Raw genomic sequence first — 27,292 nt, 5'->3', positions numbered from 1 at the left:
TTGCCTTGATTGCAGGGTCAAATTTATTGACCACCCCCACAGTTCTCCAAAAATTCTTTTATACAAACCACACTGGCTAATGCTGACTGTAACAACATTGCTGATATTGACAAGCCAATTATGTATTTCTGAATGGAAGCTGTTACAATCAAGCTCTATTACAGCAAGTAGTAAAATTAATCATAGTGAAAGAGGGAATAAAACCAGATAACTATCAGATAGATGCAATTCATTGAAGGATGATAGTTTATTGAGCCTCTCAATCCAGTTTGAATCTACTGTTGAATGGTCATGAAACTCCATTCATATTGACATATTCCTAGACTTTGTGGAATTGTACCAATGAACTCAGCATTCGATAGATTCAGATAGTGAAAATTCTTCAAGGATCCAAATTAATCGGGAATTGAAATGCCATTGAATGTATTGAACCTCAAGTCTTGAGCAGTTCCAGTGAAGGTCTAATTTCACCAGTAAGTTCCAAAATCCGTACCTGCCAGAGGAAGCAGAATCTTCAAATGGAAGAAGTGGATGTGGGTTATGGAGATCAGCTGCAATAACAGCTCCAGTTGTATTATCACAGCTTATCCCCCACCACCGGCAGCAGTTGCTTCCTTCCAATGAAGACAGCCGGTTTTCAGGATCTTCGAGACCATTCCTGAAGTCAGTAAGACCTTCTCTTTCCATTTCTAGGCAACCTATCAGCTGAGCACCACTTCTACAGGCAATCCCTGTTAATATGTAAAAGAGAAGTAGCAAAACAAGTTTAAGCATTGTAACTATTTCCATAAATCTCATTAAGCTACTGTGTGCCTATGCCATGAACAAGAAGATACAATGTATAGTCCATCATTTCAGTGCTAAGAAAGAAACTGATATTAGTTCTTCAGAAGAGTTAAATAGTTGAAGTTTCGTGGACTCGGCCTGGAGGAAAAAGATGGGAACAATTTGATTCCAGCTTCTAATATTCCACCTATGTTCTTCCAAAATTCACATATTCAAATACATGAGGCTCTTTCCTGACGTTGTAAAGACCGACTCAAATTATTTAATCAGCTAGCTAGCACTCGGATTTGACTTGATGCAACATGGAAATAGTAGTGGGTACTATTTCCATCAACTCAAATTATTTTAGACCAAACGAAAGAGAACCAATTTTCTGTTCACATACCTGAATGTTGATCAACACAACCTCCTCCAAATCAGTGTTTATGATACCGAGCTCCTAGCAATCAAAGCCTATTGTTGCCGTGAACCATTTTATTATTATTGAAAAAACAAAACAGAAAGAAACATTTGAAAGAATTCTGAAAATCTTGAAGTGAAGGCTGCTCTTTATTCAACTGCCAAAAATATAGATTACAATTTTGGTGTGGTGGCTAAAGGAAAAATTCATATATCGATCCAGCAAAGCAAGTGAATTCCCCATAGTGTTTTCATAACTGAGGCCATGCTCTTTGTGGCACATCATGATCAAAATTAAATTACAACCAAAGAATCAATTGGTACTTAGATTGATCGTCAAAGAACAAAACACAACATGCTTATTTGGTCTTGAGCCACTGATCCTCTGTATAAAAATAGGGTCTCCGAGCAGCTCCTCTCCATCTCTCCCTCCCTCTCTCGCAACGCAAAAAATGCACCGTAAATGGAAAACTGTTAATGGCAGCTGTAGCTGTGTCAAAGCCCAATAGCTACTACAATGGCTCTAGAGGAAGACGCTACACTGGTTAGTTCTCCAGTGATTTTGTGTAACTTTCTCCAAGCTACTTAATATCATGGTCAAAAATCTGAAGGATCCTTAATATCCTGGGAAACAAAGCGCACAGAACATTTAGGCTGATAAGTACAATCATCCATATAAACAAAGTAAGCAAATCAGTATGGGTGGCTCTTACCTCATTCTCTATTACTACTCCATCGGGAATTTCCAATTTCATCCCAGGTTCTGCATTAATTGTTACTCTCCCCTTAAGAAGAAAATCAATCAAATGAAAATAAATAAATAAATAAATGTTGAAGAAACGAAAAGAAAACCAAAAGGAAAGATTGATGGCAATGTCTTGCTCCAGCATATCATATTGTATGTAGCAACCAATGAATGACTGAAATACATGGATGCATGCATGTGTTTACACTGCACTCTGCACTAATAATGTATTTAAAGCTGCCACCGAAGTACGCACTAATAGCAGTCACGAAGGAATTGAGATAGAGAAAGAGTGAGCGCATGAACACTCAAAAAAAAAAAGAAGCATGCCCCACGTGTTATTCCTCAATTCCTTCTTTGGTTCAAAATCATGAACCAGAAGAAGCAATATGTTTGCCAATTAAGGGAACTTTGGTGACATATCATAAGATCAAAGGGACAAAAAATTAAACTCAGCAATGCTCAGAAATAACATCCGGAATATGACAGTGCGGACAAAGAAAAAAGAAAAAAAAGGTTGAAGCATAAGTTAGGAACACAATGAGTCAATTGGGAGAGATTAACAATACCTTGAGAGTAATACCAGCTCCAAACCAAACATCACCAGTGACCTTCAAGCTGTCCAGGTCAATAATGTCGGGCATGGACTTAAAGCGACTTAGAAGGCCACTCACCTGGAAGTAGATAAAACAAACAAAAGTATAAAGAATACAAATTCCAACATATAAAATGATGGCAATTGTAATCAAAGAAATCTCGACCTTTTCAAATTCCGGCCCTAATTCGATCACAGGATTTGCCGGGTTGGTTCTAGCTATATTCCGAACTACAACCCCTTCATCATACATATAGAGATTTGACTGTGGAAATACATAAATGAGATCAAACAGTAGCAATCAAATCAAGGTTCAAGGGCGTCAATTTTTCAAAGTCAAAACAAAAATTAAAGGGTAGATAAATACCTTTAGCAGAAGTAGATCTGATGTTTTTTTCATTGAAAGAAATTGAGAATTAGGAACGTTGACACCAACAGCATTATTGAAGAACTGGTACAGCCATGGAGAAATATAATATGAAAACCTTGCAACAATAGTTAGTGACAAAGGCATGAGAAGTATTTATTATGATGTGATAAAATACCCGTATTGCTGAACCAACTGCTGTTTCTTGCAGAAGAACTTGATCAGACTCGGTTTCCTGTAAAGAAAACAGTACTTTCATTAATTACCTGTCATTCATAAGCAGTTCTGTAAAGTTGATATGGTCTGGTACCTTCGAAACAGAGAAATCTTCAATCTTTAGTTCATCTGTATCCAAAAGCCTTTTAATGGCTCTAACATTCAACCACCTGTATAGTGTAGCACAAATGTTAAGTTATACATACTATTGTGATTGAGAAGCTTTGTACAACAGTCAATCTTTCACTTACAAGCTGCCAGTATCGACAAGTTTGAATTTCCCCGTCTACTTGAATGTATCAGCAAACATGACATCAAGGAAAGAGAGGAATCAGTTAATGAGAAATATAAAAGCACATTCAAGTGAATCATTAAAATATACCATGGATAATTATCAGTATGGTGTATACAAAAGGCGAGATATGAACAAAAATGAACCAAAACAAGTGGAAGCAAATGAAAGAAACAAATTGTAACTTACATCTTTGACGGAATTCTGAGCTATTTCTGCAAGCTGCATCATAGTATGGCAAATAATGTTAATCAACTATTGTTTTAACTCATAGAGAACCGGAAAATGTACATATATGACTGTGTAATATGATATTACGTAATTACTAATGACTACATAGAGCATTTCAGTTCTGAACGTATTTAGATTATTGACAACAATTGTTTGGTCTAGACACATTTTGTTCAGCACCTATACATTGTTGAAGCTCTTGTTGGCCACATTATGTTGCAAAATTATTTCCAAACTCTACCGGACAGAGGATAATCATACACAAATGGAAGATTCCTAACAGTAATTTTCAACTCAAACAGTTAAGCAGTTACTTTCCTTCAATCAGTCAGTCTAAAGGCTTTGTCATAGGCTCAATCCTTTGCATATAATATGCAGTTGCATTACAATGGTTGTCATTGCTTAATCTTGAACCCAACTTGACTAATATGGCACAACTTCCAAATATGGGATAGATAAAAGAGAAGCATAACACTTCATTTCAAAGCTTACAAATAAAGTTGATCCGATCTCTTCCAACCTACTCACAGTCTCAGAATTTAATAGGACCAGTGAAAATACGGATATTTGAATAATGCCACGTTCAGTCTATAACATTTGCAAACAGTATCATCTAAGCTAAATCTATATGAAAATAAACCAAAACACCTAGCTGGTTACAAGAATACTACCGTTGACAATCCAGCCACCTATCGAAAGGACTGGGCAGAAGGGAGATCTACGGTAATACAGAGCCATATATAATAATACTTCATACCTCAAACTTCTGTAGGCGTGAACCAATCAAATCTGAATCATATGAGGAGGTAGGCGTGACCTGAAGGAGGGAAAAAGAAATACTTACGATATTTACAGACTAGAAAACAAATGATATATATATATATATATATATATATATATATATATATATATATATATATATATTTAGAGAGAGAGAGAGAGAGAGAGAGAGAGGTATGATATAAAGATCATCTTGTTTACCTCCATACAGTAGTCTATCTTGTTTTCAACCAGATGGTCTAAAATTTCTGAACATCCACTTAAGGTGCACAAAGATAGAGGAACTGGGCGCTATCAAACATCAAAGCAATAATTGAACTGATCATCAGAGAAAATAAAAGAAAACTATGGCAAGGATACTTGGGTCAATTTTAGCAGCCACATTATCTGAGTCAACCACAAGGACATACTCCTTCCCCTGAAAAGGATAGCTAATGAAGTTCAGTCAAGTTTACAATGATTAAAAAAAAAAACAAACAAACAAACAAAAAACATGAAACAAATATGCAATGCTCAGAGGTGCATTAAGATATATACCTTTGATAATAGGACATCAAGGGTTCCATTTTTCACAAGCGAAAGCAATACTGCTCCGTGGCCAGAGGGATACCTTCACATATGCATAAAATTTGTTTTAACTGATGAAGAGAGTTAAATAATTAAAAAAGGAAGTGCATATGTGATTGTGCAGAACCAACAAGCGAGATGCTCTGAATGGTGTTTACATGTAGCATTTCTGGAAAACATTTCAATTATCTTCCAATCAATAGAAATCAAATTTACTCCCTTTAAAATTTCAGCCTTGCAAAACCCAGTGTAGGATGCAGCATTTTAGCTCAAACATAGAGAACGCTAAGTATTTCTAAATTTAGAGGAAACTGAAATTTATTAATAAGCAAGAGGATGTACAGAACAGTGGATAAGACTTCCACTGAACCAAGAGAACAGCAGAGAAAAGCCAACAACGATCAAACCAAAATAAATACACTAAACTACAACGCTCCAATTTGAGACAATGGTAGAAAAAGACCAGTCCCTGGAATCCAAATAAACTGATGCTGATAAGGACACCCAGCATTGAACTCTGTCCCACAAAATATCGAGCTCCTCCTCCCTGACATTTTCAACAATCTTTCTGTTTCTTTCCATTCAATAACCCAAAAGATAGCCATTGTAGATCATCTTCCCAAAACTTTCTCACCAAAAAATTTGTGTTTTTTGCTCAAAATACCCAACTCAAAAAAGGCCTCTGAAACAACACATGCCAAAAGCGCTAAAGCAATTGGACAATGTCAAATTGGGTGATTCCCACTATGAGGTCCAGTTTTGCACATCAGACAGTCAGGAGAAAGGCAAAGGAAAGGGCTTTTCGTCTGCACAATACCAAAGGTATTAATATTCCCGTGCTAACATCCACACCTTAGGAGGTAGTTTGGCCTTCAGTTTACAGAATAGGGAAGAAACTGTGTAAGAGGGGTTGTCCATCAAATTTGAATACGATTTACTAGAAAAATTCCCGTAGACTTAAAAACTACCTTCTTTTATCTGATGAGACCAACACTACACTCAATTAAGATAACAATGCCGAGGGCTCCTCAACTTCCAGGTCATTTAGGTTCCTTGGAACCCAAAATTCCCACTAAACCCTAATTAAGAGCAGCCTAAAGCACGCGAAGATCATGAATCTTTCAATGAATAGATCCTAACCCCTCTTGAAGGACCAGAACTACGAAGTTAGACTTTAAACTATAAAACTAGGTTCTGGTAGCTATTTTACAATTCTCAAACTCCATATAAAACAAAAAGAAAAAATGATTGACCATCTTGCTGGATATTTATATAGCAGACAGAACGAAGATGGCAAGAGAAGCAGAAGGAAAGAAAAATATTGTATCCTCATACCAGGACTAGACACTGCAAAGCACTAGAGACTAGTAACAGCACTTGATAAATTGTAATATGTTTCATGTCTGCTTTCAATATCACAAAGGTTCCCCATTCATAAGTTAAAAGTTCACTAATGCAAGAAATACCGATAGGAATGATGACATACAGTTCATCCTCACCACTCTGTCCTCCCTGTGACTTGAGCTGTGGATGTTGGGTCTATAAAAATGAGAACATATATTCACAAGTAAGTCCTAATCCAAGCTTTCAATAACAAAACATAAGCAAACCTGTGCACGGATTGCAAACCTGTTTAATAGACTGAATATCAATGTCTGAATTGGAATATTTCTCCAAGACCTATAATATGCAAGTAGCTATGAGTGGAAAAGGATATGACTCAAAAGTATGTACTTGATAGAAAAATGGGAAACAATTCACCTTCAGCGTATCTTCATGTGTACTATCTGTGTTCACAAGGACCAAAGGAACACTGCAGTGATACTTAGAATTGAGAGACTGCAAGAAATAGTAATAGTAAGATTAGAATCTCACATAGAATGATACAAACTACAAAAACAATACAGAGAGGGAGGTAAAAAGTAAGCACTAACCTCAATTTGATTAACAATTAAGTCAAGAGATGTCAACCCATCAAAAATTTCCATTGTTGACCTGCATTATACATACATAGAAATACAGTAAATATGATGCAAACCAAAGCAAAGAAACCACTTGTACCGCACAAAATGAACAATCTAAGCCATGAATGCACACTATGTAAGAACAGCTGGTAATTGAGTATCGAGTTCATACTTGGGGCCACCGAATCCCATACTTGTACCCAAACCTCCATTGAACTTGATCACAACAAGCTTGTCCAGCATCTCCTCAATTTTCTCAACATCTGAACTCTCACACAAACCACCAAAACAAGTTTCCTTCAAAATGTGATTACTTCTACATTGATTGAATTAAGGCAAGAACAAAAACATGACTAAATTACTATTACCAGTAGAAATGTGTAAGAATTCGTAAGGAACCACAAGCAACTCATCCTTCTTTGCGCTCTTAGCCTCCTCTATAGCCCCCACTTGCTCACTGCAACAAAAACACACACATCAATCTCACTCAACCAAAACATCAAACACCTGGTGCGCACCAAAAACACCTACACACCTAGTCTCAATTTCAGCCGAAACGGCGCCGCTCTTCTTCTGCTGAAGCAAGAACGTCTTGGTGATCAAATTACAGAACAGGTACACAAATTGCACCGAGGAATTACACGGAATCGGATACGTGATCTTGTTGTAGTACTCGATAGGCATGTCCGAGTCCACAAGCGAAACAATCGGAATCTGCAACCTATGCGCCTCGAGAATCACCGACGACTTCCTCTCGGAGTCGAAAACCACGAGGCAGTCCGGCGGCTGAGTCGGTCCGAAGACGATCTTCTTCCGGCGAGACCTGAACTTCTTCGGGCTGTGGCTGTTGGTGAGGAAGCCGCCGGTGCGCCAGAGAGTGTTCATGGAGGGAGAGTAGCAGCCGATCTTCTTGGTCATTTGTTCGACGATTTCGTCCCAGAGGGAGTTGGTGTTGACGAACATGAAGCGGGCCTTGTTCTCGGCCATGGCGGCGATGAACTGGGCGGCGTTGCGGAGGCAGATGAGGGTCCGGTCGGAGTCGATGACGGCCATGCCGTTGCGGTGGCCGAAGGTGAACTGCTTGAAGTGGTGGGCCGCGACGCGGCGGCCCAAATGGGCGTTGGTGCTCAGAAGCTTCTGGATTACTATGGAGTGGAGCGTCATTGTAGGACTAGGGTTTAATGGGGTTTTCCGACTGACTCTGAACTCCGGAATGGTGTGAGACTAGAAGAAAAAGGTTGTTGTTTGGTGTGGGCGGGTCATGGATTGACCCGATGACCCGGAATAGATGAGAGCATGTTAGAGAATTATGAACGGGTTTGATCGGGCAAACCCATGACCCAAATTTTTTTGGTCCGACCCAAAATGACAAAGCATCCTTTCGAAATTTAGTAGCATTTGGTTTTGGTATTCCCAATTTTTTTTTTTTTTTATCTATCGACATTGACAAGTTTGATACGGACTGCCCCGATGTATGCACCATAACTGTTAGTTGGCCTAACTAAGAACGTATTGGTGATATGTTCAAAACTTCAAATCTAAAAAGAATAATGGGTTTAAGGTGAGACGTTTAGAGTCAATACACCACCTATTTAATTTCTCATTTTTATATTTTAGTAAATACACAATTCAAAGTATCTAAAATATACTTAATCTCAAAAACCATGAAATATCCTCAAGAAATTTTAAATACAGCCCCTCAATTACACAATGCACATCTTTTATATTTTTTTATCCTTTTTTTTTATCAAACTTCCATCTATGCCCCTCCTCATTAAATAAATAAACAAGAAAAAAAATTAATATCCCGAATCCGGCTACCGAACCGGTGACCAAATTCCGGCGTCTGATTTTATTACTTCCCAATAATACACAGTAATCATATTATTGCCCCCCAATAAACATATTATTGCTCCCTAATAACAAGTTTATTGGGGATCAATAATTAGTGAAAAATGAAGATGTTTTGAATTTTGAAAGCTTTCGGAGGTTTATCCAAATAAATAATTTTATTATTGCTCCCTAATAATTTTATTATTGCCCCAATAAACATTTTATTGCCCCTCAGTAATCTTATTATTGCTTTCCAATAATCTTAATCTTGCCAACCAAATCATAATAAAAAAAGCAATCACTACTGGCAAAATTTCCTTCCATTCTCAGAGTTCACAGTTTGCCACAAAAAATAAAATTTGACCACCCAAAAAATGATGTGGGTAGCAAAAAAAAAAAATGCTAGAAAAAGCTCTGGGCACCCAATCACCATCTTCGCCGCTCTCTTGCATAAGAAACACTTCCTCCCAAGTACGACAACACCTGCAAGGAGATCTTCAAGGGCTGGAATTGAATTTCCAACAACAAATCCAATGGCCACGAACTCGTCAAGTGGAGGTGGAAGCCTAAGCACTGTGATCTGGCGAATCTCCGGCCTTAACGGCGAGGGGACTGGGGTTGTGCCGCCTGAGGCTGCTCGGGGGTGCCATGGTCGTGGCTGTACGGTCGAGCTCTGCCTGGACGAACCCGATCTGGGTTGGTTTTCTTGGATCCGATCTGGAGAAGGCGTTGTTTGGCTAGGGTGGTGATCCATGGCGCGACGGTGGCGAAAGGATGATGAAGGCGGTCTGGCAAAACCGGCGGGGCGATGTAGTCGGCCGAAGGTGGAGAGAGAGAGAGACTGGAGGCGGAGATCGGGGGGGGGGGGAGAGAGAGGGAGAGAGTCTGAGAGGAGAGAAATGGATGAGTTTCAATTTAATTAATAGGGGCAAAAATGTCAATAGATGTTAGATTGGGTAAATGGGGTTAAAAAACTCTTAGTGGAGTAAGTGGACAATTTTGAAGCTGAAATTGGGTAAGTGGTCACAGTCCCGTTTTATAACATCTTTCAATATGTTTCACTTGCTAATTCTTCATGTGGACTACTATTATTTCATATTTCATCAACATTCACGTATGTTATTGAAGAGAGGCAGAGCTGGCCCTCAGGGCTGCCCACTACGGCAACTGTCTCAGGCCACCAGCTACTAGGGGGCCACAGAGCTCTAACTTTCTGTAAATGATATATACAATCTCTACGCCTAAATTAACAATGATATGAGGTAGAGCAATGGCAAGAGTGTCTCTGGAGGGTCTTTTTAGCAGGAGTTCGAATCCCACTAATGACATTTTTGCATTTGTTTTCTTAAGTTTTTTTTGTATATTTTTGAATTAGTTTCTCTTTTTTTGGTACACGGAACATATATGTCGTATGTTTCTGAAATAGTTATATAACATAAACTCTATATGTTTCTTTTTGCTGTTATTATTTAATTATTATTAAATTAAATAAAAAATAATTTGACATGGAAAAAAAAGTATATCTTTGCCTCAGGCCTCTACAATCTCAGGACCGGCCCTGAAGAGAGGTCGATTGTATCTTGAAGACAAAGAGAAAATTTAACATATAAGAAAATATTTAATTCATAATTTGATACATAAAGCATTTAATTCTTATTTTATTTTTGTAGAATCTTCTTTGTGTTCAAGTAAATCCAGAATATGTGTCTGACCCAAACTCTAGGTTACTTGACCTAGTGGTAATAGGGTTTTAATTAGAGATAATCTCGGAGATATTCATAGATATCCGATTAATTTTACGATTATCTTTCTTTGTACAACTCTGATTCTATGTCTTGTAATCCTCTATATAAAGAGACCCCTATTATCAATGAAAGCATGACTCAATTCTCTCCCAATTTCAGTTTTCCTTAAACACGTTATCAGCACGAAGCCCTAACCTTGAAACCCTAATTTTGTAGCCTTCAAATCCCAGAAACCACCACCGCCCACCTTGAAGCTCTCAACTCTAGGAATCCAGAACCGGCAGCGCCACCCCAAGAACCGGCCAAAAAAATACCGAACCGGCTACTAAAAGAAGCAGAAAATTCTTGTCCAGTTCACACCATTCCAGTCCATCTTTGACCACCATATTTTGTCATCACCAGAGCCTCGATTCCAAATTCCGGGAACCGGAAAAATTCTTCCCAGAACCGGCCAAAAGACACCTGAACCTCCCACCAGAATCTGCTGCATCTTGAACCACCACCTAAAATTCCAGTTTTATTCCTTCTTTGTTCCAGACGCGCCTAGAAAAAAAAAAAAAAAGGGAACGAAGCCCAGCCTAGAGGAGAAGGAAGAAAGCTTTTGGCCCAGAAGAGAAAAGAAGGACCCAAAGTGTAGCCCAGAAGCCCACACAAGCCCAGAGTGCAACCTAGAAGCCCACGTGCCCCACTAACATCAGTCCACTGCCCACTGACGTCAACTCACCTCCGGTGCCACGTCAGCACTCCAGCTCACCCACAACCACGTCAAGTCCGTCTCTGCCACGTCAGCTCCAGCCAGTTTTCCAGCGACCGACGACTTTTCCAGCCACTTTTTCCGGTGACCTATTTCGAGGTATTTTTTACTAAAAATTCTCGTTTTTATTCAATTTCTCTTCTTTTTCTCGAGGACTTGCAACCTCCCTTCTTCTACCCCCCTTTCTTCATCATAGGGGAGACCAAATTAAGCCAAATTATGGGGGTTCGTGCTCACTCCAAGCTTGGAGCTTGTAGAGTCCTCCAAACTTAGAGTTTGTTGAGATAAAATGATCGACCACAAACATCATTGTTTCAATCTAATCCAACCCCTCTTGGAATTGAATTTCTTGGAATCGATTACGCTAAGAAATTCCTAATTTCTTGGAAGCGACTACGCTCAGAAATTTTATATGTTTTCGTGGTAGCTTTTTCCACTCTGAAACTAAACCTTTTTCTTGTTCTCTTTCAGGATGAGTAACCTGAACAAATTAGACTTTACTATATTAGGAACAACTGGCTCTGGATATCACAGGTGGGTTCGTGATGACCGCCAGCATCTCAAGGCCGATGGAATCCTGGATACGATTCTCGAGCCTAGCCAGGACGTGCTAACTGTTGAGCAAGCTCAAGCTTTGGAAGTAAATAAAGTAGACTTAGAGACATATGGCGAAAGCCATCATCCTAATGACTCGTCAAATGGATGATTCGCTCCAGTACGAGCGTATAAATGATGAAGACCCCATAAGGAAGAAAGATTTGGCAACGTCCATGACTCCCTGGTTCCTGACCTAGAAGTTAGATGGCATAGCCTCCGCTTCTATGATTTCAAGTCAATTCTTGACTACAACTCGGAAGCACTTTGCATTAAATCCTTAATGGAATTTTGTGGTAAAGAGATCACAGATGCGATGTTGATTGAGAAGACTCTCTCTACCTTTCCCGTCTCTATATTGATAGTTGCTAAGAACTATCGAATCGATGTTACTGCAGGATGGATCACAAGGTTTTATGAGCTCATTGGAGCTATGAATGTCACTGAAAAGCATGACAACATCCTTGTGAAGAACTATAATTCGAGATCCGTGGAAACAAAGCATATTCTGGAATCCAATTATAGTCGCGCCCCTAAGAGAGGGTGCCAAGAGCGAAACCCTAATCTTAGGGATACTTCTGGACGTTCTTGTCCATATAATCGCTTTACTTGGGAAGGTAACCATCAAAATAGGCGAATACGGAACTGAAGAGGTCAACGTGGAAAGAGAGAGGGAGGCAACGCCTCTGGCCATGTTGGTGGCGCCACCAACACTAAGAGCCATCTAAATGACGCTTTCAAAGAGCTTCAATCAATGGAGTCTGAGCAGAGAGATATATGTTCTCGATGTGGAGTATCCGGTCATTGGGCACACATTTGTACAGCTTGTGAAGAAATTGTCACTGCCTATAAAGCATATTGTAAAGCAAGAGAAGCTCACTATGTGGAACAAGAAGATCAAGAAGATGATCTAGAGTGAAAGGTTAAAGACTACAATCTGGCTGAGATCAATAGATCACTAATTCTGTTTAAGTCTTTATTTTTCCAAGAGATGTAATAGGCAATTGCCATATACTTTGTAGTAAATGTCATTGGTTTAGTTTTTCTTCACATAGGCTCATCCAAAATGAGTATGATATCTAGGAAGGTTTTGAGATAAGTGGTACTTAAGTGAGCTTTGCTCTAGCGACATCTCTCTACTCACCTGGTCATATTTATTTTGGAGTTACCAAAAGAAGTCAAACGAATACCATTATTTTGCATTAGCTAGCATTTTGGATTAGATTTTCTTTGGTCAAAGAGACATGATGTTACTCTATTGGATTATGAATAAAATTTTGAGTTTTTTTATGACTCCATTTTGATTCTGAGCATATTTCTTTTGTGACTACTATGGCTAGGTCATCAATATTAATTCAAGGACATGGAATAGCTCAAGTTCCCCTTGCCAAATGGCACCTTGATTACTGTCATAGAAACTCTCTATGCTCCTAGGGCAAATCGCACCTTTGAATAACCAACGGATTTCATGCTAAAACGCATGTAGAGAACGGAAATTAGTTCCTTTGCAATGCCTCTAACGATTGCGAACAAAGGCGCATCTTAGAGAAGTTTATGTGTCTCTCTAGTGGCCTCTATGTCACTATTCGAGGTATTAAATCCAATAAAGTCATGAGAAAAGATATCTTGGATTTAGACACATATTAGCTTTGTCACGACATGATAGGTCATCCTAGTCATGATATGATGATCCGTCTACTAAAGACTTCACATGGATATCCTTTCTCTCGAGCAAAACGAAGCATGAATCAAAAGTTGATTCCTGGACTAAGTGTGACCACCACCGCCGCTGTCTCTGGTGCCGCCGCTGTCCACCACCAGCCTAGGGCTGGCACAGTCCCTATCCATGATGCCATGGATGGTGCCCATCATGGTGATGGCGCCCTAGGTGATGCTGCAATCACCAACTTTACTTCAAATAGTGTTTCAGACGCTTAGGCCCAACCAAAATCCTCATTGGTTGATTCTAAGGCCTCTCGCTCGTTTTACAAAGCCCGTTCCTTAGGGAAATTAGGATTGAGACCGTCTTATGCAAAGGATATGCAAATACTCATTCTGTTCTTACATAGAATCCACGGGGATTTTGTAGACTGATTCAACCAACTTGCGGACATTTAAATATCTCATGATGTTGGTTAACATGCAAACACGCTGGTCACGTGTTATGCCATTGTCCACTTGTAATGCTGCTTATGCTACACTCCTAGCACATATCATATGACAACGGGCTCACTCCTCGGATCATCCTATTCAGTCAATTGGATTTGACTACGCTAGAGAGTTTATATCGAAGACTTTCGATGATTATTGCAATGGGACTGATGTTGGACATCATATTCCCATGTACACACTCAAATGGTCTCGCGGAAACGACTACGATGGTAGTCAGGACATTGGTAATGCACACCAATCTCCTTATATCCGCTTGGGGTGATGCAATATCGCATGCAGCTGTGCTAATTCGTCTACGACCCACCACCACTCAATCTACCTCTGCGTTACAGCTAGTGATTGGGTACAAGTATCGTACTTACACATATTTGAGTGTGTCATTTATGTGCCAATTGCGCCGCCACAACGCTCTATGATGGGTCCTTACAGACAAATGGGCAACTACTTTTGATTTGAGACTCCAACAATCGTCCGCCACTTAATGCCCTTGCAAGACGATCTCCTTACCGCTAGATTTACGAATTGTCACTTTGATGAGACAGTCTTCCCTTCGTTAGGGGGAGATAAGAACACGGATGTTCAGCAGGAACGACGGAAATTGTCGTGGCCTGTCCCAACTATGTCTCATCTCGATCCCCGTTAAAGTGACGAGATCACACAAATATGCTGCAAACATGCCTGCAATGATGGACGTCCCTACGAAAGGACGTAGCGCCACCCTATACGGATGTGAGCCCCGGAAAAATTCAAAGGTTTAGTGAGATCGTTTAAGGAATTAAATTTTCGATCTCGGTGGTTATTTAAATACTCGGAAATATTCATCTGCATTTTTCACAAGGTGGAATATGTTATTTTTTGACTCGATAATAAAATACACGACACGACGAGTTCGTGGGAATTTTCGGGAATTTTCGGAGATATTAACTATCGAAATGTTGGAACTTAGGACTCCAGTTACCCGAGGAACAGAAGGTTCGCGACTCTCGGAGTACGTGAGAGAAAGCATCGGAATCCAGGTAGGGGATTCGGGGCCTTTCTCGGTTAGTAGTTTTCCCGTTTTATATAAAGTGAAGCATGATGCATGTTAAATTATATGGTATGGTTATGTTTAAATGCAATGCATACTAACCATTCCGTGAGAGATATCGTTGATGGCTTGAGAGCGAAGGGTGGCTCTGACTTCCTTGGGTTCGATCCCCAAAACCTCTGGAGGGTTAGCTACACCGGTCGGACGGTGCGCGATCGTAATGACGACCCGATTCCGTGTGTGTAGCTAGGTAGCGGACGCTCTCGCTACGCTTACCTGGTTATGAATTGATTTGAGGTAAGGTCGTGTAGTTGGTCTATGGGACCGGCCATCAGGTATTGTTTTGGGCCCGTATTTACTTGAAGTTCATGCATCGTATTTTATATCGGAAAATCATTTAAGTCGTCGTTCTTAAAGAAAATGCATTTACTTATGTTTTTATACTGGCGCCATAAAAGTTTATTTAAAGGTTTTCAAATCTAGCCGGGGTGAAGCCCCTGTTGAGCAGCGAGGACGAAAGCTCACCCCTACAACAGTGTGGATGCAGGTACTGTGCACTGGTGACGGGATTGACGGACGGAGCGGGTGTGCGGAGTCAACTTCGGTAAACGGTTGTAATGGGAACAGGTTTCGAAGTTTAATTCCATTTCTTGATTGTTTAGTGTTATCTCAGAAGTAGTTGATTGATCATTTATTATAAATTCGATTCTCGGATATGTCGATTATTTCTTGACTCCTTGTTGACTCAAGCTCTAGACGAACAAATATTTGAAATAAAAGTTTTCAAGTTTTCACCTCAATATTATTTTAGACGTTTTCGCTGTGCGGTTTACGAAAAAATTATTTATTAAAATGCCTTGCGGGGTTCTGGAATGTAAATCGAACCTTCGGTTTATGTTTCGGGGTTTCGCGGCACTGTGACGTGCTCAAGCTGGTGAGGTGCAGTTTGGGGCGTTACAGAAAGTGGTATCAGAGCAGTGCTTCCAAAGTTTTCGATTTTTGTTGATTTAAACCCTGATACCACAAATGTCTTAGTCGGCTCGAAACATTTAAATTTCAGTTCAAGTTGTTTAGTTTGAAAGGTGGTGTTATAAAAATGTTGTTCAATGGTTTTGACCAATTTTCGAAATGAAGGGTGACAAGATTTACCAACTAAACCCAGTTTGAAAATTTTGCTTCGGAAAAGTGTTTCGAAAAGGTGTTTCGAGGTTGTTTCGAAAAGTGTTTCGGAAAATGATTTGGCAAAGAAATTATTTTGTGTTGTGACTTTAAAGTTAGTTGTGATTTAAAATCATTGGTGTGATCTTAGTCGAGCCGACACAAAAATGCATTTTTGTCGAAAAAGACAAATTTTCAGCATAGTTTTGAGCATTGGAATTGCTCGGTAAAAGAAAATTTTGTGGAGTTGAAAAACGGTTTCGAGGTTCGTCTAAAGTTTTGGTCCTTGAGTTTTCTGGTGATTCGAAAACTGTTCAGCAATCAATGATTTATTTGATAAGTCTCGGAATTGCTATTGGTTTGTTATACCCCTCGAAATTCGAATCCATTTTGTTGACATGTTTTTCCTTTCGATAGATTTCCAGTTTTAGATAATTCTTGGAAATCGTAATTCTTCTTCGGAAATTGAACCGTTCCCGAATTAACTATGATGGGCTTGTGCTCATGACCTGTTATGATCGAATGATAAATTTGTTGTTGGATTCATTTCTCCAATGAGCATTTCCATATGTCAAGTATCAAGTAAATCCTGTTTGTTGGAATATTGTTGGTTGGACTCGATGCTTGCACTTTATCTCGAATTTCTTATCGAGTCTGTCGTATTTGATTACTTGTTTTGGACTCGGTTGTTGTGGTTTCTTTCATATATTTTATCGAGTCCAGTTGTTGCTTATTTGCTTATCATTTTCTTGAGGTTAAGCGAACTCTATGCCACCCAAATGCTCCTCCACAGTGCACAGACCACGGCAAAAGTGTGGCCCAGTATGAGGAAAAAGGGTAAAGAAAAAGGTACGTGAACGACAAACTTCAACTCCTTGGAAGGTTGATATTGATTTGTGAATGTTTGTTGGTAAATTGTGAAATCATTTTGGTTGTCCGAGTAGTAGTGTTAATTTCGGAAGTGAAATCACTATATTGTGGGACCACTTCGAGGTCCAAATTTCGTATTGGTGAATATGTGATGTTGGACGGATATTCGTCATTTCAGACGAGAGGTGTTGTCGAGGAAGAAGACCTAGTGAAGTGTGAATTATTACTTCGGTAAAATTGTGTTGAGCTTGACTCGTTGACACTTCCTACGTTGAGACGTGCGAGTCGTGGAAACGTGAACTTCAGCTGTTCCATTCACAGAGCTGCGAAAGGTAGTCATCGCTAGAACGTAATGACTCAAAGATAAAGCGGGGAAAGTTCATTGTGTTGAGTATACTCGCCGACTTGAAGCTAACTACATGAATCCTAGGATTGTGAAATCCGAGGCAGGCATGAAATGCTACGGGAACGACTTCCATCTTGGAATCTCAGCATAAGTGGGCGAGTGGGCCATCGACATTGTCGCTTTGGGGGTAGCCGAAGAAGTTAGGAATTTGTAGGCCTAATTGTGGTTTTTCTAGACTATTCTTGACAGCGTTTGGGCCTCTTCGTGACGCTTGAACAAGTTAAGGCGTGTTGAGCATGGGTCGGAAGCATAACTCGATAAATGTAAGAGAATCTTCACTCTGCGAGCTCTAAGGCGGCCTTGCGGATTATGCATTTTCGACTCACTTTTATGTAGAGTGGAAACTTCGTGTCACTTGTGCGGGTAGCCTATTCAAGCTTCTGGATGCCGAACTCGCTTACGTACAGATAAACAAGGCTACTTTGTCTCGTAAACTGAGACGGTTCGACATACATTAGGCATCGACTATTTTAGTAGGTGTTAGCGTGTTTCGATTCCTGCATAAGCGAGTTCGTGAAAATTTTACCGATCGTCAAAGTCGTCAACGACATAATCGAAGGTGAAGCATCTCTCAAGGGAGTGCCGACAAATCTTCGCAATTCTAGCCTCATCAACTAATTCGTGATTTCGGAAGGAATCCTACGAAGACTGCAACGCAATCTTCCTTGCTAATAGTTTGTGTTAATTTTTATTTGCTTATACTTGAATAAAGTTGGTTTTTGTCTTCCATACTATCCAAATACCAATTTTTCGGTCAAGCAATTTTGGTTAATGTTCAGTTTTCTTTACGAAGTGAACTGTTTGTTTTCCAAAGTATGAAACCTCTAGTTTTCAGAAATGTTTTCAACTTGCAGGTTGACGACAATTTTGGACCATCTTGGAAATGATTTCGAGCAAAGAGACTTCAAAGATTTGTTTTCAACTATTAAAGAATTCTTTTCAACAAACTTCACCTAAAGGTGGGAAATCTTGAATTCCTAAAGTTGGTTACAAAGTTGAGTTTACTGATTTGAAGGTTTGCTGTTTCTACAAGTGCAGCCATTTTGAAAGCAGTTTTACTTGACCTTCAAAGCTCTGAAAATTTTAAAATTTTAACACAATCGTGTTTCGTATCTTGGTAAAGGATCTGGAAAATTTCCTTTCATTTCGATGGAAAATTAAGCCGTGGTGATTTTTCCAAATTCGTTGCTTGGCTTGAGAAAGAGAAAAACCAAAAATTGTTTTGTGAGTTACTGGACAAAATATCACCTCATTTCTCTTCTCTATTTGTAAAGATTTCTGATTTGGTGTTAAAAATCATTTGGGATTTGTCAACAGTTCATCTCCCTTTCCCTTTGAAATTGATGGTATCAAGTTTGACTTTATTTCTCAACTGCCCTGCTGTAAAATTTAGTTCAACATAAACTATGGCAGGGAGAATGTTCTCTACACCATGATCTTTATGGCAACCAAAAAGTCGAGAAAGGGAGACGCGACCGATTGGGCTACTTGGCTTGGCAAGGTGTTGAAGGGATGCAACTCGAAAGTGAGTAGTGATGTTAAGCGTGTCATGAATAAAAGCGTTGTTCATGGTTGTTTAACCATTTATTCGTCAAATTAGGGTGAAGCTTTAGGATCACTATTACAAGCACAAGCTTGCGAACTTCGACTTGTAGAGAAGTGACTTCAAGCAGTGATCCTCGAATTTCGTTGAGTCTCATCGGAAACGCTAGTTGAGATTCATTGTTAAGGTTATTCAACGATACCAAGTGAAGCGTTTACATGGACTACGGGCATGTGTGTTGCGGTAAGGGCAACATCAATTGCGACTACCAATTGTGGGCGTATCGTCAACATGGTTGGAAGGACTAGCTTGTCTTTGAGTTCGTGGATAAACACGTTAGTCTAAATTGCAGTTACAAGCGTATACGTAACGAACTCGAGTCGTAATGCGAGCTAACTAGGAAAGTTTCGTCACGTGAAATATCGTCGAACAAGTCTCGAGAAGCGATTGTTAAGCTTCGTCGCTCCTTCCTTGAAAAGTGTGGCTGGGAAGGTCGAATGTTCAGCCAGCTTCTTGTGTACTAGTCCTTTGGGGGAACAGAAATATCTTCCATATCTTCCACGATTCTTTGCGAATAGTTTGTTGGTGACGATTGAAGTACTCTCGTAGAACAGTGTGTTTCTTCAGTCTAATTTGAAATGGCCCTGTGGTAAATGTTGGTTGGAATGACTACTTCGACGTTGAGTTCGTGGGTTAAATAGTTTAGCCTAACCGGGCTGGTACAAGTAAGTGTGTGTCGAACACAAGTTGTCCTACGATCTGTAGAATAGATCGACATCATGTTCGAATTTCGTGGAGCATGTCACATGGTTGTGAAATTTCGTAATGTCTTTCTTGGAAGACGTAACCAAAACGAAAAATTTGACCAATTCTCTGAGAGATTATCCTGTTAAGGAAACTAACATACCCTTCACAAAGACTTGTAGGTCACGTATCATTGACGAATGAAAATTCTCATGTTAAGATGAGCACGGTTAGTCGCTGATGTTCTTTACAATTTATGAGTATGGCGACTTGGTTGACTTCTTTGTCAAGATGGCGATGTGGAGATGTTTACTTAGGATTTACAAAAAGAGTTTGATCTCTTCAGATTATATAGTGTACTTAAAGTTTAAACTCCTGAAAATGTCTTCACTTTCATGAAGGGGAGTTTGGTGTAGACGTGAGTCGTCTACGGGCATTGCCACTAATGACAGTACTATAAAATGGCTATTTTTGAGCCTCACTGTTGAGTGAGAAAGTAAATTCTCGGAGCAAAGTGTGTCCTATTGGAAGTATATGAGGAACACTTGTGGAACAAAAAGGTTAGCTCCAGAATTGAGATGTATGACGTAAAGAAACTATATGGGTACTGGAGTCCAACATAAAGAAAGAAGTGCATGTTGTTAACCGTTTGACCAATCATGAAATTTCGAGGACGAAATTTATTTAAGGGGGTGGAACTGTGAGCCCCGGAAAAATTCAAAGGTTTAGTGAGATCGTTTAAGGAATTAAATTTTCGATCTCGGTGGTTATTTAAATACTCGGAAATATTCATCTGCATTTTTCACAAGGTGGAATATGTTATTTTTTGACTCGATAATAAAATACACGACACGACGAGTTCGTGGGAATTTTCGGGAATTTTCGGAGATATTAACTATCGAAATGTTGGAACTTAGGACTCCAGTTACCCGAGGAACAGAAGGTTCGCGACTCTCGGAGTACGTGAGAGAAAGCATCGGAATCCAGGTAGGGGATTCGGGGCCTTTCTCGGTTAGTAGTTTTCCCGTTTTATATAAAGTGAAGCATGATGCATGTTAAATTATATGGTATGGTTATGTTTAAATGCAATGCATACTAACCATTCCGTGAGAGATATCGTTGATGGCTTGAGAGCGAAGGGTGGCTCTGACTTCCTTGGGTTCGATCCCCAAAACCTCTGGAGGGTTAGCTACACCGGTCGGACGGTGCGCGATCGTAATGACGACCCGATTCCGTGTGTGTAGCTAGGTAGCGGACGCTCTCGCTACGCTTACCTGGTTATGAATTGATTTGAGGTAAGGTCGTGTAGTTGGTCTATGGGACCGGCCATCAGGTATTGTTTTGGGCCCGTATTTACTTGAAGTTCATGCATCGTATTTTATATCGGAAAATCATTTAAGTCGTCGTTCTTAAAGAAAATGCATTTACTTATGTTTTTATACTGGCGCCATAAAAGTTTATTTAAAGGTTTTCAAATCTAGCCGGGGTGAAGCCCCTGTTGAGCAGCGAGGACGAAAGCTCACCCCTACAACAGTGTGGATGCAGGTACTGTGCACTGGTGACGGGATTGACGGACGGAGCGGGTGTGCGGAGTCAACTTCGGTAAACGGTTGTAATGGGAACAGGTTTCGAAGTTTAATTCCATTTCTTGATTGTTTAGTGTTATCTCAGAAGTAGTTGATTGATCATTTATTATAAATTCGATTCTCGGATATGTCGATTATTTCTTGACTCCTTGTTGACTCAAGCTCTAGACGAACAAATATTTGAAATAAAAGTTTTCAAGTTTTCACCTCAATATTATTTTAGACGTTTTCGCTGTGCGGTTTACGAAAAAATTATTTATTAAAATGCCTTGCGGGGTTCTGGAATGTAAATCGAACCTTCGGTTTATGTTTCGGGGTTTCGCGGCACTGTGACGTGCTCAAGCTGGTGAGGTGCAGTTTGGGGCGTTACAACGGAGGTAGGCATCGCGCCAACGCCAAAGAGAGTGGCACTCTGGTGTTATAGGCCATGTCCCCAGCTAGGATACGTGGGAGGCCCATGGGTTCGAAGGATACTTTGGCACATTTCAATCCTTTGATCATCAAGACTCAAAATTCGTCTCATGAGAATCTTCCGGATTATGGTTATTGTTGGGGGATGCCTCAACGTCAGAACATATTCATGAGAATATAGAGCTCTATGAAAATTATACTAGTATACATGAGACGTGGGATAGAAACTCCATCATAATTGATGATGTAGTTGAGCATTTCGTTGAGCATGAGTTTGTTGAGTCTGATGACATCGAACCACGCTCTGTTGATGAATGAATGTCAACGTAGAGAGATTTGGCCTAAAAGGAAAGACGCGATCCAGGTTAAATTGGATTCTCTAACGAAGAGGAAGGTTTTTGAGCCAGTGATGCCAACACCTCCTGACATAAAACATGTTGACTAATGGGTCTTCGTTAGAAAGCTTGATGAGAAAAAGATATGGCAATCTCGCCTTATGGTGCAAGGCTTCTCACAAAACACCCTGGAATCGACTACGATGAGACATATTCTCTCGTAATGGATGTCATTACACTCCACTACCCTGTCAGTTTGGTAGTTTCCGAATAATTGAACATGCAGCTTACAAATGTGGTCACTACGTATCTCTATGGGGATCTAGATACGAAATGTACACGAAGGTTCATGGTGAACTTCAATTACCCAAGTCAAGTGGCTTTAAACCACGGAGCGCGTTTGCAATAAGGTTGAAACGCTCACTAAAGTGACTACTTGATTGGGAAGAGATATGCCCGCGCGTTTCCATAACAAGTTTCGGGTTCTATCGCGGTTCATATTGGACATGATCTTCATTGAAAGCCCTTAAAGAGTTAAGGAAAACCGTTGAACACTTGAAATCCGAGTTTGAGATGAAGGATTTTAGGAGAACACGTTTATGCCTCGGTTTGGAACTTGAGCACGGTGTTGATAGATGCTTAGACATTTTGACAAGGTCAAGCCTTCAAGCACTCCCATGATCGTCTGTAGTCTTGATCCTGAAAATGATCATCTTCGTCTGAAGGATGATGACGACGAAGATTTGCTAGAGGCAGAAGTGCCGTACTTAAATACAATAGACGCATTATTGTACTTACCCCATTGTACAAGACCAGACTTCTCATATGTTGTGAACTTGTTAGCTAGGTATAGCTGTGTTTGGCTCCAATTTTGTTGCAGCTGGTCAACAATCTCTTTTCTGCGCGGGCGTGCCAGCACCGTTCGGGTGCGGTCGTCGGGGGTGTCCCTTGACCTGACTTCTTTCAAGCAATTGTGGACGAGGAGAGCACCAACCTCGTCGTGGGATTCTTTGTGCCTCGTGGTGAGGACTTTTGCTAATCTTCTTGCGTCACCAAATCGATACTCGATGTTGTAGATCGAGCAGAGCGAGAACCACCGGGAAGTAGAGAGAACTTGCTAAAGCGTGACTTTAGCTTGGCTGGGTTGCTAGGGCGTTACCCTTGCTTGGCTGGATTTGTAACCGTTGTGGTCGCGGCACTACCGTCGGCTCCCGAGGAGACTAGGACCGAAGCACGTTGACAGAGGGTTTGGTGGCACTGAAAGTCGGCTTGTGAGAAGACTAGGACTAGGAGTGTGATCACCGCTAAGAGAAAGAGAAGGAGAGGAGTTGCTCTTAGAGAGGTTTGCTCTAGAGAGAACTTAGATCATCTTAGAGATGTTGTTGTTGAATGTGAATGTGTGTTTTAGAATGAGAAGAGAAGGTGTTTATATAGGGAAGAAAAAGAAGAGTGAAATGATGAGTGGAAGAAAAATAATGAAAGTGGAATATGAAAGTGATTTGTAAAATATGGAAAAGATAGAGAAATGATGAAATGAAAGCAAGGCATGAAGGTGCAACAACATGGAAGTGATGATGATCTATTAAAGAGATTGTCTTGAAAAATATATCCAAGGAAAAGAAGAAAAGCATCTAGCTTTCTTCATGTGGGTAGGAAACATGAACATGTGAATATTGAGCTGGTTTTAGGTCAGTTTCTGCCCCTTTATTCCTTCAATTATTTCTCCAACAAGCATTCCGAATTTCACTATGACCTCTTCATAACAAATGTTCCATTATGAGTGTAGATCACCCTGGCAAAATTTCAGAATTTTTGGTATAGTGGTTGGGCCGAAAACGCTGCTGGACCTCTTACAGGTCCAGTTTTCCAGTTTTGCTTCTGCAAAAGATTGGGCTGATTGTTTGAAGGTCTTCCACTCAAAAAAAACTCTTGCACTCTTCATAAGAAATGATCCTTGGGCTGTCTAGAATGGATCTGGAAAGTTTCAGCACATTTCGATTTCATTTGGTTAGTCTGCCACCCCTCCTTCCTTGTCTAGCTCGGTTTTTTCCTAGCCGAAGTAGGAAAATATGCTAAAGTTGACTTGTCATACTTCCATAGTAGGCTTTATTTAGCCTCTAAATATATATTTCGAGCTTGTCGACAATATATAGCTTGAGCCACTGACATTGGCTCAATCTCTCCAAGACACGCCTTGTCAGGCCAAAATGTTCATTTTGGGTCCAAACATTGCCCCCCAGACCTCGAAGTCAAAGGTCCTCGTCTTGACTAAAGAGGTCTTGAATCAGCACTCCTCTTATAATGTCGTTGCTCCAAAGCCACTTGTATTGGCTTGACTAAAATTACTTGAACAGTAGCCTCTCTCCCTCTTAATTATACATAGTGAGCATACATATATTAATCGCCAGTCTTCCTTAGCGAACCATCCTTTGCGAGGCCATGTAATTAAAACCACTTCGCTGCCAACAATTCGCAACCCAGCTTTCGCCACAATTATTGGCAAAAATATTGATTTGACCTCCTCCACTGCTAATACCATACTAGGCATATTAAATGCCTCTTGTATATGTGCCCAGACCAATACCAATGGCCTCTTAAGTATATTAGCAAGTTCCAGCCACTATTAGGCAAGAACACAATTTTTTGCATCCTCCGCGACGCACAAATTTGAAACTCTTTTTGTATTTTTGTATTTTTTTTTTTTTTTTTTTTTTAATAAGACATTGTGAATCAAGGTTTAGACATGCGGCCCAAGTATAGTCGTCTAGACACAAATTTTCTTTCAAATCCTTTGGGCAACCTTACTGAAATGGCCAGGTGGGGGAGGGCGAATAAGAGAGGCAGAATCCATTTTGGCATGAGCTACTCCCACATAGTGGTTTAGGCCCATTTGCACGCACTTCTGGATTCAAGAACCTGTCATGAACGTTGTCCCCTTTCTAGACACCATTTCACATAGGCTATACTTACTAAGATGAGAAAGGTCATAAGTGTGAAGACAGTTCAACAAGTGTTAATAAAAGCCGCCCTTAACCTTAAGGGACCTGAACTAGGCACCAATAAGGAGTTTAGGCCAATATTAACAAAAGAGACTTCACCTATTCCGTTATGATTCACAAATGACGAAAATAAAAATGAAAACTGAAAATTGACAAGAAATTTAAAAACAAAGAAAGAAGTTAGCAGCACTATATTTGGCTAACCTCCAGAAGGCCACGGGGGAGGCCATCTATGCTTCATTCCAAGCTCTGATGTATCAAAATTTGTAGGGTCAAAATCCCTCCTGTGAGAGCTTGTAGGAAAAGAACGAAGATACTTCTCGTCGAAGAATTGGAAGCAATTTGGCTCGTAGGAGGAGTAATCTTGCCCCCCAAGTATCTTTGTTGGCATAGAATTAGCCACAGATTGGCCATTATAGACGACCACTTGTTGGTTTGAATTCTCATGATCAAGAGCCTCAAAAACAACAATTAGGTCGCCTAGATCATATTTAATCACCGCTTGGCTATTAGAATTTTTAAGAAATTCCTTTTGGTGATCAACAGAATGAACATGGGCTCCATCTTGCCCCCCATGCATCTGATCAGTAGCCACGTATTTGGCTTGATCAGTGGAGAAATCAGCTATCTGTTCAGAGACAATTTCATTGTCAGAAAAACATTCTTGTGGACCGTCTTCTCCATGCACAGCCTCTGTGTAAGGCTGTGACTCACCAGTGAGACCCTTAGGTTGATTGCCACCTATAGGCAAGTTAGTCTCAGAAATGACCTCTTCGCGAGCAGCTTCTTGATGTTCCAATTTGCCTTGCTGCGAATTAGCCAAGCTGAAACCTTCCTCGCGTAAGGTCGCGAACTCCGATGAGGTCTGTTTGTGCTCGGTCGCGACGACATTCATCGACTGCTGGTGGTTTTCTTGGGCTGGTTGGGTCACGTCGGCCAGCTGCTCCCAAGTCTGCCACGAATCTTGTTGGGCTGATTGGAAAAGTTCATCCATCCTCTTCTGCTGCGCCGCCAGGACATTTTTCAAATTCGCATAATACGAAGCAGTGTTCTGTTGAAAGATAGCAAGTCGCTCCTCTATGCTCGCATTCTCCGGAATGGGAATGGGCACATAGCCTTCTATCGTCGCCATGACTTCAGGAATTTCTTTTGGTAAAGATTTTCCTCTGGCATCCCAATGATGGTGAACACAAAAAGACTCTGATATAGTCCCACTGGGCGTGCCAAAATGTTTGTTTTGAAGCCCGGTGGTTAAATGTCTTCAAAAGAAAAAAATTCTAACCTTGTCCCACTGGGCGTGCCAAAATGTTTGTTTTGAAGCCCGGTGGTTGAATGTGCTTCAAGAGAAAAGACTCTGATGTTGTCCCACTGGGCGTGCCAAAATGTTTGGCTCCAATTTTGCTGCAGCTGGTCAACAGTCTCTTTTCTTGCGCGGGCGTGCCAGCACCGTTCGGGTGCGGTCGTCGGGGGTGTCCCTTGACCTGACTTCTGTTGAGCGATTGTGGACGAGGAGAGCACCAACCTCGTCGTGGGATTCTTTGTGCCTCGTGGTGAGGACTTTTGCTGAGCTTCTTGAAAATCACCAAATCGATACTCGATGTTGTAGATCGAGCAGAGCGAGAACCACCGGGAAGTGAGGAGAACTTGCTAAAGCGTGACTTTAGCTTGGCTGGGTTGCTAGGGCGTTACCCTTGCTTGGCTGGTTCTGTAACCGTTGTGGTCGCGGCACTACCGTCGGCTCCCGAGGAGACTAGGACCGAAGCACGTTGACAGAGGGTTTGGTGGCACTAAAAGTCGGCTTCTGAGAAGACTAGGAACTAGGAGTGAGATCACCGCTAAGAGAAAGAGAAGGAGAGGGAGAGGAGTTGCTCTTAGAGAGGTTTGCTCTAGAGAGAACTTAGATCATCTTAGAGATGTTGTTGTTGTGTTGTGAATGTGTGATTTAGAATGAGAAGAGAAGGTGTTTATATAGGGAAGAAAAAGAAGAGTGAAATGATGAGTGGAAGAAAAATAATGAAAGTGGAATATGAAAGTGATTTGTAAAATATGGAAAAGATAGAGAAATGATGAAATGAAAGCAAGGCATGAAGGTGCAACAACATGGAAGTGATGATGATCTATTAAAGAGATTGTCTTGAAAAATATATCCAAGGAAAAGAAGAAAAGCATCTAG

At 40.5% G+C, this 27,292-nt stretch overlaps 1 protein-coding gene across 7 annotated transcripts; it reads right to left on the bottom strand.

Annotated features, from left to right (window-relative positions):
* Positions 1-1,316: 1,316 nt before the first annotated feature.
* Positions 1,317-8,168, bottom strand: LOC133715093 (small ribosomal subunit protein uS2m-like). 7 transcript variants are annotated; one of them, XM_062141442.1, is made up of 20 exons: positions 7,478-8,163; positions 7,311-7,399; positions 7,115-7,205; positions 6,913-6,973; positions 6,740-6,817; positions 6,608-6,658; positions 6,465-6,517; positions 4,949-5,021; positions 4,772-4,829; positions 4,613-4,659; positions 4,389-4,448; positions 3,590-3,622; positions 3,360-3,394; positions 3,203-3,278; positions 3,071-3,127; positions 2,893-2,976; positions 2,692-2,790; positions 2,500-2,604; positions 1,899-1,970; positions 1,317-1,809 (listed from the first exon to the last, which is right to left on the bottom strand). In XM_062141442.1, exons 1-20 carry the CDS (start codon positions 8,104-8,106, stop codon positions 1,783-1,785), a joined length of 1,878 nt encoding a protein of 625 aa, XP_061997426.1. In that variant the 5' UTR covers positions 8,107-8,163; the 3' UTR covers positions 1,317-1,782. The 7 variants fall into 7 exon arrangements, with proteins under 7 accessions (XP_061997426.1, XP_061997427.1, XP_061997430.1 ...); XM_062141443.1 differs by lacking the exons at positions 1,317-1,809; positions 1,899-1,970; positions 2,500-2,604; ... (1 more) ...; positions 2,893-2,976; positions 3,071-3,127 and having other exon boundaries at positions 3,197-3,278; positions 3,360-3,397; positions 7,478-8,167; XM_062141446.1 differs by lacking the exons at positions 1,317-1,809; positions 1,899-1,970; positions 2,500-2,604; ... (6 more) ...; positions 4,389-4,448; positions 4,613-4,659 and having other exon boundaries at positions 4,772-4,842; positions 6,445-6,517; positions 7,478-8,168.
* Between the last annotated feature and the right edge of the window lie 19,124 nt (positions 8,169-27,292).

This window comes from Rosa rugosa, chromosome 6, assembly GCF_958449725.1.
Source record: "Rosa rugosa chromosome 6, drRosRugo1.1, whole genome shotgun sequence".
In the NCBI taxonomy this organism is placed as follows: Eukaryota; Viridiplantae; Streptophyta; class Magnoliopsida; order Rosales; family Rosaceae; genus Rosa; species Rosa rugosa.
Note: the sequence above shows the minus strand (reverse complement) of the source record. Positions and strands in the feature narration are given on the sequence as shown.

Bases quoted from the DNA above. Each gene is read 5' to 3' on its own strand.
- LOC133715093 (XM_062141442.1), bottom strand. From the start codon at position 8,106: ATGACGCTCCACTCCATAGTAATCCAGAAGCTTCTGAGCACCAACGCC. The intron at 7,400-7,477 runs GTGTGTAGGTGT...TTTTTGTTGCAG, and splicing joins TCGGCTGAAATTGAGACTAG to TGAGCAAGTGGGGGCTATAG. The intron at 1,810-1,898 runs GTAAGAGCCACC...TTTGTTTCCCAG, and splicing joins GAGTAGTAATAGAGAATGAG to GATATTAAGGATCCTTCAGA.